At 35.0% G+C, this 12,340-nt stretch overlaps 1 protein-coding gene across 2 annotated transcripts in view; it reads right to left on the bottom strand.

The window, feature by feature from the left end:
- Positions 1-1,221: 1,221 nt before the first annotated feature.
- Positions 1,222-12,340, bottom strand: part of LOC147074763 (uncharacterized) — a 41,603-nt gene continuing 30,484 nt past the window's right edge. For both annotated transcript variants that reach the window (XM_085942599.1, XM_085942598.1), the window contains 4 exons: positions 7,688-9,601; positions 6,775-7,012; positions 5,677-5,825; positions 1,222-4,460 (listed from right to left, as the gene is read on the bottom strand). In XM_085942599.1, coding sequence (XP_085798725.1) covers positions 4,189-4,460; positions 5,677-5,825; positions 6,775-7,012; positions 7,688-9,601 — 2,573 coding nt within the window. In that variant the 3' untranslated portion in view covers positions 1,222-4,188. The remainder of the gene's footprint in view (positions 4,461-5,676; positions 5,826-6,774; positions 7,013-7,687; positions 9,602-12,340) is intronic.

Below are 12,340 nucleotides of genomic sequence, written 5' to 3' on the forward strand. Positions count from 1 at the left end.
ATTGTCATAGCATGTACGCTCACGCGAGGTGTTTCTAGCATAAGTAGTTTTATTTAAAAATTTGTCGCATTACATTATGACTAACCGAATCAGTATTACACACTATGCATTAGGCCCTTAATTATATTGTGGAGTAATTCACTCGCCGAGAGACTTTTTGTAAGTGAAATTTTCGAGGGTTGTCTAACACTGTCTTTACAATATTAATTATATTACAGTCGAACTTGGTTATTACGAGGAAGATGGGACCGACTGAATTCGCTCGTTATAAGCGTTACTCGTTATATCAGAGAATAGGTATTTTTAAATGACCGGTCACATAACACAAAAAGTCGCAATTCAAACAAAAATACACAATTAGAATTTTCCCCCGGCATGGCATTCATAAACTACAAAAGAAGTTGTTTAATGTAATGAACGCTGGTAGGTACCTACTGACTTCACAGACCTTGGATTTTTTACATGCAATTTCAACCATATGCTTGGATACTTTTTCAATGTTGTCGGCAAATACACCAATTAGGTACTTAGATACTTAACTAGCGTCATAAACGTAATCCGATCCTGGCGGCATCGGTCTACGGTCGGATTTTATTGCTTAGGGTCGAAAATGTTTTTAAACGATCGACACATTAACAGTTTTAAGAAAAATTTTGACGATATTTTTGCACGATATATCTGATAAGTAGCTCGTTATAAAAGTGAATAAATGTATGGAGAAAATCATAAACTAAAATGTCAACGAATATTTCCTCATTACATCTGAGATCTCGCTATGCCCGTGATCATAATAACCGAGTTCGACTGTATTTCAAAATTCTTTTTGACTCGTAAAATCAATATAATGTAGTTACCTACTAATTTTATATTGTTTACTTTCCTACTTATTATAAAGCCATCTCTTAGTGTTAGGTATAGGATATTCGCTACGCACTATTCAATAATATTAAAAATATTCATTTCTCCGATTCCCAATAACTATTGATAATGTCAAAATATCTACGCATTAGTAAAATAAAAACTAAACATATTTTCAAGCTTAAAACATGAGACTGTAGAGAATTGATGCAAAAAAGCATTAAATTATAAACATAATATATTATTCATAAATCAAAAGTGATGTCTCAGCGGATTATCACATTATCTTATTTGTCTTTTTATATTATAAATATAATGGCCTTTTGGACACTCCATTACTTTCTATTTTGTATTTAATTCTTTCTGTGCCACAATTAGTTAATTGGTGTAATTAACGCACAGTGCGGCAGTTAAACGGTTTAAGAATCAATGCAGACTAAATACACTCTGCATTAATTCATAATTCAAAATTCATAATTCGAATTTAGTAATTCAAAATTTCACAAGCAAATTTTTAAATTAAGCAATTCCTTGTTTTTCCACATCAGTTTGGTGATTTGAATTGATATTTTGAAAGTATGTATATAAATTCTAACTCGAAATGACAAGCTAGAAATAAATGTTTCTGCATGGACAACATTATCGACAATGAGGAGCATTATATAATATTTGAGGCTTTCACGGTTGTTTTTTATCGTAGTAGATTTTTGGGTTTCTGTATGTCCTTCTTTCTTCTTTCCTCGACGTTTCGGGCTCGTTGCAGATCATCTCTTGATAATGGCCTTTGCAACGAGCTCAAAACATCGAGGAAAGAAGGACACACGGTGGAAACCCAAAAATATACTACGATAGGAGCATTATACCCCGTTTACATGTACATGTATTTACTGCTGACAGTACACATTATCGCGGCCATAACAAAAAACTGCACGTGTAAACACGTATTATCGTGTAAATTGCAAGATTGCATGCATAGATCAAAAAAGTTCAGAAGCTTCTGAATTTTCATCTGACAATTAGACTGTGTACCATAAAATGACAAGCGTCTCGCTTATTCTTGAAGAATGTGATTAGCGAGACAGTCAACACTTTTAGGTGTAAACAGTTATTACCGCGATAGTTTAAAATACACACTATTGGTGCAAGTAAATCCATGCACTTGTACAGGCACTTTTATATAAAATAAGATCTCATTTTAATTCTACAGTTTTAATTTTATTCTTATCACCAAAGATTTATAAAGAACTAATGTGAGTTCAAATTTAGAATTACATAAAACGAATTTTGAATTATGTCTATATGAATTAACTGAAGCTTTTGATTTCTTATTGTTTTCAACAGCTTTAATATTCAACGTGTGTTATTAAAATTAACATGCCTGTGGACAGGTTCAAAGCACCCAAAAGACCAACATTTTACACAGTTATGAGTTACGTACACATAAAATTAAATACACTCATGTGAGATTAATCATAAATGCAAATGTCATAATAATTTGCGTACGTTTAAATATGAAAATACAATGAAAACTTCAATAATGAAAGTATAAAAATTACAAAAAAATAAATTACACACAGGCAAAAATCAGATCACAACCCGTTTAGTAAAACAAAATCAAGTCATAGACACGTATATCAGAGTAATAATTACGTTATCATTATTTAGCGAGATGACGCCAGGCGTCTACTGCGTTTTAAAAAGCAATTGATTCTTTTGGCTATTACTTGCGTTTAGTTAAAAATTACAATATTAATTTGTTTATTATACTAATACTTGGTATTGCAAATACACTATAAAGGCTTTAAGTAATATTTTTTCTTTGCTTACTATTCGGAGGTAGAATTTTAATATTGATAGGCTGAAACTTTACTATGAGAAGATTGAATAAAGGAATAAAGAGAAGCTGAGAATTAAATCCAAACTAATCATAGTTTCTTATCATTATATTTGTGTTGGACAAACCCTGGGATAAAAGAAGTACAAGTGACATAAAACTAAATAAAAATGGGTTATGCTCAAATTACATTGGCAGATTGCGTCTGGGCCCGATCGTCAGCCACAATTGCCAAATTCTATTATTTATGGTTTTCCGGGATCGTGAGCGATTGTGAGCAAATTGGAACCAATCCTATTTCCATCTGCCACGATTCACGAAGATTGCCGAGAATGTATGAAAACATCCAAAACTACCGCCCGCTTGCGAGGTTAGGCTTGACAGCTGAGTTTTGACGTAAAATTGCGAGGGAAAACTGTTCAGTGTAGCCACCAATGTAACGAAGAAATAGTTTTCGGTCAACCTATATTTTTAATAATAGCAACACTATGTTTATTTTAAACCAATCAAAAGCAAGGACCAACGCGATCGAATCGTTGCGTGTAATTGCTTATAGTGTAAAGACGTTGGTCACGACGGTCGGCATGGATCGTTGGATCTGGTTGGAACTGCGCGTCTGCCAATGTAATTAAGCCTTTAGAAGCAGTTGTTTTTAATGAAAACATTCCACTTCTTGAATTCTTTGTATAAATTGTTATTTTCATAGCAACGTTTCTAATTTAAATGTTTTTGCCTGAATTGTAGCCCTTCAAACACTAATTAATGATATAAAGAAAAATCAATATGCTTTTCTTCACATATAAAATATAGTATATGATATTTGGGAATATGCCTCATTTACAGAATGTTAAAAACAGATATTCAGAATGTACAATTAATTGCATATTATTCTGCCCACGGCAAAACCTTGCATCAGGATTTAAAATAAATGAAATTCTTGATAAAACCTATTAATTTTTTTAAATGAAAACATTGTGTAATTATGGAATGAAGATTAATTTTGACGTAGAGTACAAAAACAATACCATCAAAACCTCAATTTTATATATTTTTTTTGCCATAGATGTGAAAATATTAAACTCTGAAGTGGATTTACTCAACTATGTACTTCTTTAATCCTCAGGTTAAATTCCAAATAAATTAAAGACACGACACAATAAAAAGAAAAACCAATTTGGTAAATCTTCAATAATTAATAAATAAATGGAATTCTAATTTAACATTAACGTAACCAAATACCCGGGGATGGATTTCAACATAATCTCCCACAACTTAAACCAATCGATACAACCAAAGAAACAACAAAATCTGACGACGCAGTAAAGAGACGAAACGAAATCTGTCAACAAATGGCAAACGGCCTCCGATAAAATCCACATGGTATAAACGACCGACGTATCCCAAAAGAGTAGGCCGTTGGACGATAGGAGGAAAATGAAGTCGCACGATCGCTGCAGAACATTACCATTCGATGATGTTCTTCCGTAGGGCTGGTCTCACAAGCATCGGTTGACCTTTTTAGTGTTGCCTTTAGCGCCGGTCAAGACGGTGGGCGACTGCACTCTTCGGGATTGTTTAATCCTCCTCACCTCGCACTTGGTGAGTATGTTCTGGTCGAGGAGAGACGTCTGCAAGTATTTAAGCTGGTGCGGGGGGACTTGGTGGGAGGTGACGGCGTGCCAGTGGGAGCACGGGTCGGGTTTCCGGACCATGTACGAGAAGCCGGGATTGTCTATCGGTCGGACGCCGGCCTTTCGGGAACAAATTCCTACAAGAAAATGAAGATTTTAGGTCAAAGAATAAAAATGAAGACAAACAAATTGGCGGAAGCTTTATTATCAGGTATAAAGAGCACATAAATCAATATTTGTGGGAAATTACGTTTTTGTGCGTTAGGTGTGTAACAAATTGGTTTTAATGTTAATTTCTTTTTTCAATCATATTTTATTTTAGAGCTAGAATAATTAATATGTGTATTTCTATTAGCTGATTAACCTCTATTTGTATTACATTCATTTTACAGAAAAATAAAATTTTGAAAACAAAATACATAGCACGTCACCGAAAATATCTACGTCTTTGGGAGCGCATTGACTAGTCTTGTATCCCTCGCTAATGGTGCCTGATAGGCTTGGCACGAGGAAACAGTTCCGATCCAGAATAAATCATGGCTGCGACCACGTATTGACAGGTGCATGTAAATTCAAATTTATTATGACACCAGGATTGGAAACCATCCCTCGCACCTATTTTTTTTTACCATGTCCGATCGTAATATCATCATACCTCCTGGGGCCTCCACAGAATGGAGGTTTGAGGTTTGTATTAACAGATTTTTTTTTACGAGAAACGGATGTTAGCCACTTGCTCAACCTATTAGGTCTCTCTTAGGACTCACACCCAAATTGAAAAACAATATATATATTTGCCAGACCCAGGATTCGAACCTGGGACCCACAACATTAAAAGCCAACGCTTAAGCCGCTCGGCCATCTATTTATAGAACACTTTAAATTATCATTTTAAAACATTTTTTTTGTGTAATTTTGGGGCGTTTTAGAAGTTATAGACCATTACATATTGTATGGAATTGTACACATTATTTATTTACTTCATATCAAGTACAAGTTTGAGCATATTGAGCATAATTCAATAGAAAATTTAAAAACGTTGTATCTAAAAAGTTCTTTTTATCTTGTAATTATTTTGTTTGATTTTGATCATATTATGTGGACTTATCTGTTTTTGTCATTATCTAATATTAAATTCATCGAAATATGGATAGAAAAATTCGCAATTCGCCAAGCACCTTGCACTCTACAAACTAGGCCAACATGTATGCACTCAAGTAAAGTGGTCTCAAAAATTCTTCTGAATCCTCTCTACCATAAGGCTACCATTCAAGACTTTGTTGGTCTATAAAGAATATGACAAAGGTATTGCGGTGCGATTCAATAAAGGATGTAAGAATGTAGTACACAAACCTGTGATGTAGATATCCTCCAAGTGGAAGAGTGGAGTATCCAAAGCCGCGTTGTACAAGAGCTTCGCAGTCTCCATGGACATGACGTAGCTGGTTCCAGAAAGATATCTCGGGTACACTTTACCACCAAACATATAAGTAGGGGAGTACCTGAAACACAATACGATTTAATATTTGACATTAAATGTGAAGCACAACATCAAAGATAGCAACTATAGATAATATGTCTTCTTCGGGTGATACCAAAATTGAAATGTAGCATACTGCTCCTCCCTAAACGCAGAAATTATGCATCAAGGTGAAAACGAATATGAATTCACTTTCCTCACAATAAAAAAAGTGTAATATGATGAATATCTTCTTCAGGCGATACCAAAATTCCAATGTAGTATTATACTGCTTCTCCCTTATCGCAGACATTACACATGGAGTTGAAATCGGATATGAATTCACTTTCCTCACAATAAAAAAAGTATAATATAACTGTACGTCCAACATTGTAAATGAATATTCCAATGGATTATTCTGTTACGTTACAATATTGATGTCATTGCCTGGTCCCCAGAAGCCCTCAAACGGGCATTTATTTCCGTAAAGTCGGCTGCTGCAAACAATTTGTTTCCAATTTGTCAACACAATTGTTTGGCATTGATTGTCTAGTAAAACTAAGTGAAAATACAATAAACAATTAAATACCTACAGCCCTGAAACATTACTGACTAAATTATTGTTTTAACTTTGAGCAGAATGTAGTTGTGCCACTGATGTGCTAATGGGCCATAAAATGTCAGGATTATTTTTATTACCTTCATAAAATAAGCAATTTTATTTAAGCTTTAAAAAGTCTCACAATTTTCAATGTCTGGCTCATGAAATAGTCTATTTATTACGATTTATTGAATATGTTTATATGTCTGGACTCCAAAATCATTTCGTATTACGAAATTCGAATTAAAGGTATAGTTTTATATGAAAATAATATTCAAGGGACTATTTTTTCGTGAAAATTTCGATTTACGACAAATTACAAATTATCCGTGTTCTTATTAACGAGGTTTTACTGTACAATCATAATATTGAAGGGTAAATCTATACACACCATTTGCTGGTGGTGTCCAAGATCGGTCTGGCGTCGCATATTAGGTCGCCCATCAGCAGTATCTCCTTTGCATCGTGTACGGCGATCGCTTTTTTCCTGGACTTGCTTCCAGTCATTATGAGGAGGCTCCGGTGCCTCTCGAGCCGCTTGATATGCTCTGCGGATTTGTTTTTGAGCGCGTCCACCAGACGGGGGATGTTGATGAACATGTCATCGTCGGTCTTCATCACGTAATGAACTGGAATGCGCAACAACATAATAGTATTACGAGGAGACATAATATGTCACACCCCACATTGTAGGACTGTACATAGATATTTGAGAAGATATCGTCCATAAGATAATTCGCCTTCAATTTTCAATTCACTCGAATCTTTCAAATTTTATTTTATCAAAACATACAATACTGGATGTGTAATTTAACAAATTGATATGATCCACCGGTCTAGGACGATTCGACGCCGAGACAACCTTGGCGCCACGCAATCAAATGAAATTCGAAATTTAATAGACGTTCGTGAATTATAGGTACTTTAAAATATATATTTTTAATACTTGGTGAGAATTTAAATATGCACACATAATATTTTATTTGTGCATATGTTTAAGGTCTAACGAGAAGAGAGTTCTTTTATTTTTATATAATGCCTAAGGCATGAGAATTCTCAATCCGCAATAAAAAAACATTATTTTAAGAGCAAAATGAATTAAAACTACTGTAGTAGTGAATACTGATTAAAATTCCTCGTCTACTTTCTGTATAAAATCGTAACATACGGGTATTTATTTCATTCGACAGTACGGCACCCAATTGTCCCGGCGCCCAGTTGTCCTATTCCCAATCCACCTTGATTAAATATTCTAATATTGAATCAAAATCGGTTTTAAGATAACTATAAAAAGGCAGGCTTACCTTTACCGCCGCAATTCCCGACAACCCACTTGAGCAGCATGACAGACTTGAGCGTCAAGTTGTTGTAAGAGTCCACGAAGCCCTCCTGAATGAGGTCACCGAACTGCGCCGCCTCCTCGTCGATTCTCAGCTGAACATCCGTGTCGTTATCCCCAGCCGATCTTCCCAGCAAGAACAGAAACTTGGTCTTCACAGGAGGGACAAACTCTGTCGTCTCCCCGTAGATGATCTCGTCAGTCGGCAATATCCTATCTTCAATAGTTCCATGAATATACTTCGAAGATTTAATTTCGTTTTTCCGATCTTTTGGACTTCCACTGTATAAATTACTCTCATTTACATTCTTGGCAGCTTTCTTTTCGTATTTGTCTTTGGCATTTTGATTCGTACCGGAATTAATAGCGCCCTTCGATTTAACGTCACCTGATTTATCACTTTTTTTTAACTTATCGTTACTATTGGACGGCTTAATTTCAGCATTATTATTTATAGCATTGTCTTTTGTTTTTTCGATTACGAGATTCAGTTTGTTGTCTTTGATAGAGAGCTTGAGGAGACCTTTAGCGGCGTCGACCGCACTTTTATCGATGTCGTCATCATCAAATTTAACACCACGCGGAGGTATTCTCATTATATTCGACACTTCAGTCTGATAATCGTATTCTTCGAAAACTTCATCGTTTTTTTCGACATCGTTACCTTCGAAATTTCCTAAAATATTATCGTCTTCGTTTAAATCTTCTGTTTTTTTACCGACGTTATCAAACCTCGGATCGTCCGCCGCGTCTTGGAGGTTTTCTTCCTCTCTCTTCATCTTCTGTTGGATATATTTGTTATCTGCGATTGCTTCATCTAAAGAAATATCTTCAATATTCCTCTTATGTCTCGCCTTATATGCTAACATTTTAAAATTCTCTCTAATCTCAAGCTTCTCTAACGTTCTAATTCTATCAAACATACTCGAAATAATTTCATCATTTGAAATCTCATCACTTTTCGAATTATCTTTTAATTCATTAGTAATTTCGTTAAAATTTGAACTATTCTCAGCATTTGTTTCTTCAATATCACCCCACGTTTTAAACGCATCGTCACGATTAGTTTCATCATTTTCCGTGGGTCTCTCTTTCGAAACAGAATTTATCCTAACACCATCTCCGTACATATCATCACTATCATGAAAATCAGAACTATTTTTAACCATATCATTATAAAACAGTAAAGAATTATTATACAAAATCACACTATCTTCATTTCTATTATCATCTAAGGAACCGTCGCCAGCGGAATCGGATCCATTTTGAAATTCCACTTCCGCATCATCGTCTGAGTATTCCGAATCGTTTGACAGATCTCTTTTTATCCGCCTGTCGAAATTAAAAAATGAAAGAAACGAATGGTTGCTGTACTCGTCGTCTTCAAAGATTTTATCGGTGGCATTCAGCTTGGCGAATCGCTTTGTGACATTTTGAAAGGCTTCGGCGAGCATTTCATAATTGGATTGATTCCCCCACGTCTCTCTGATAGCCGAGCGAGCCGCAAAATGATTCATAGACGAGCACACGATCACCAAGAGGAAAACTTCATCATCTAACGCCACTTCCCTCTTTTTACCATTGGAAGAAGCCATTTTATCAAATGACGGAATATCTTTGTTGATATTCATTGAAACATAACCGTTTGCATGTCTTTCGAATGAATTACTTCTCTTAAAAAACGCCTCGTTGTCTCTAGTCCCTCTAAGCCCTGTCTCATCGTCATGCGTCGAGGGTTGAATGTTATGGTTCTTCGAGTTGTTCAGTCTTTCGCGCGGTCTGCAGATGGATCTCGGCTGATGCAGGACGGTGACATTGTCGGGCAGGACGTAGTAGCGAGTGTCCCGAGACGTGTTGTACGACCAGCCAACCACAGAGGCTGCAATTTTGGAACCTGGTGTTTATTTAAGGTGTATTTCATGGCATGCAATGATGAGAAATCTAGGTTCCATATAGGATGAAACATAAAAAAATCTATTGGCATGTAGCATAAAAAGGAAATTTAGATTAGAATAATCTATACTACAACAGACCTATAATAAGCCTATATCGTCGTTGAAACTATAAAAATGTGTAACTACGTTTTAATCGAAAATTGACTTTGAATACTATCTAGTGGCCGTTGTTAATATCTAGCCGTCTTGCAAATTATGTCATTCCAAAAAAATTGTAACATTGTTAAATCATGTATAATTTAACCCCATAACCATATATTTATATACGAAACCATAATGTTTTTTGTCTTTCCTGTAGAGTAGCATTTTTGGGGTTACACAATTTTCCAGTTTCACCGATGATACGTATGTATAGGCCTATTATATTATGTCTGTATACTATTAAATATAACCTATTAAAATTTCAAAGTTATATAAGAGCAGTGTTTCCCAAATATTCTCAGAGTTTCTCATATAATATGAAATTTGCAGATATTCAAAATTATAGTAGGTACTCATGCCATAATCCTGGTATGGTTTGCAACACTGTGTGAATCACTAATAAGAGCTTGTCCAGATGACGCGTATCTCGCTGCAATACGTTTCGAGTGTATGTTGACAGCTCAATGAGGTCACCTGTACCTCAACCGCGAGTGAGAAGTGAACCGCGGCGATTACATGTGGACGGCTCAATGAGGTCACATGTACCTGGAATACGCACAAGTCGAATCGCGCCATCTGAACAAGACCTTAGTCACGAAAAAGGTTCAGCCATGCACCGCTTCAAATCTTCTGCATACCGGTTGCGGCGACAATTTCGATAACACTGCATACAAGTAATAAAAAATATAATACTGTCAAACTCTAAACACGCTACAATTTATTACATATACTATCTTCCGAACTAACATGTTTTTACCATGTTCCTCCAACCTCCATGGGCCTCCACAGAGTGTATTAGAGGATGTATTAACAGATTTTTTACGAAAAATGTTAGTCACTTGCTTAAACTATTAGGTCCGAACTATGAGTCCAACACAAACATATAGCCCTCCAAACCAACCCGCCTCGCACAACACTCGATTGAGTGTATTACAAGGCCCTACGTTGTGAGCCAAGACTGATGTTGTCATGCACCCAAGTGTGCTTTGACTTAGTTTACTGAGACTTTCTAATGGAAAGTGCCCATGGAAGAGAGAAGTATGGTGAGCTTACAAAAATAAATGATTCTAATTAATAACTATTTAATACAAAAAAACCTAAATCTATAATTATTGTTATATTTTGTCTATGAACACCAATCTTACCAACTGAATAAAATTACCTGTCATTACGATACTCACAGATTTACCATTACAAACTGTTTCTACTTTTTAGAGTTTGTCAACACATTTCTCAAAGTAAATTTTTCAATGTCCTAAGCAAAGCAAGAAAATCATAGTGCACATCTAACTATCAGAAAAATTCAAATATTGTTATATACCAGTGGCGAAGGGTGGAGGTAGGTTGTTAAGATTTAACATAAATCGTGCACACTAAACTTTCTCAGTCAAATGTATTTGTTTTCATTGAACTATAACTACAATATGTAGTATTGTTGTTTTAATTTAATAAAACGCATTTTTTTTCCAGTACTTATTCATCTTTTAATCGATAGATCAGGACCGGTTTCGTTCGCCTCAGAGGGATATTTTGAAAGATTTTTTCAGAAAATGTCCCTCTGAGGCGGACAAAACCGGTCCTAATCTATTGATTAAAAGTGGAATAAGTACTACAAAAAAAATACGTTTTATTAAATTAAAACAACAATACAATGCAGTTTCACCATGAATTGACAGTTAATACAATATGTAGATTATTTAGTTAGTTTTTAAAATTCAATTCTTAACTTAAATTCGAATTTTAACATCTTACCTCCACCCTTCGCCACTGTTATATACATTATAAACTAAATGTTAGTAACAGTACAGAATTTAAAAAATGCCCAGCCATAAAACATATATCATTAAATTACACTCTATATAAAGAATCTTTCGTCTGCCTTTGGTGAATTAAAAAGGTGTGTAAAACTTGGTTAATTCAAACACATACAATTCGAATTTTCGGATTTCGGAACGGACTTCGGATATAACGGACAAAATAACCGGTCAAATGTGACAATTGTTAAAAACACATGTTTAAATCCAATTCTCACCAGTAAACAATGTTCTGCGGATGATAATCACGTCCTACCCATAGACTGAATGTAGCACTGACATTTGCAAAGCTGGCCGCTAATTCACACAGCTGCACAGCAGTTTAATTTGTTTACTCAAAGTGAATGAATGTATTCACTTAAGACTACTATATTCAATAAGTTTACAATGATTAGACAAAGTAGATATTGATAATTACTTTAATTCCTAACCGCCGTCATGGATCACTCCAAGATTTTTTTTGTTGTAACTTACTTGGACTTGCTAATATTTAAAAAAAAATTTTCTATTGGTAATATATTTTCGCAGAAGACAAAATTATGTTAGTATGTTTAGTCTGTTAACTGGCTCTCACACCGAAATTTGCCTTGTCTGCAACGTATCGAATACGTCGATGTAAAGTCATCATTATTCACAAAACACACGTTGCAAAATAGAGCTCCACATATTGGTCGAATGTGTCTTTTTAGTTTGAAAAAAACATCTACT

The sequence above is a fragment of the Rhyacophila brunnea genome, unplaced genomic scaffold (assembly GCF_057557595.1).
Source record: "Rhyacophila brunnea isolate RB1 unplaced genomic scaffold, BYU_Rbru_1.0 scaffold_15, whole genome shotgun sequence".
NCBI classification, from domain to species: Eukaryota; Metazoa; Arthropoda; class Insecta; order Trichoptera; family Rhyacophilidae; genus Rhyacophila; species Rhyacophila brunnea.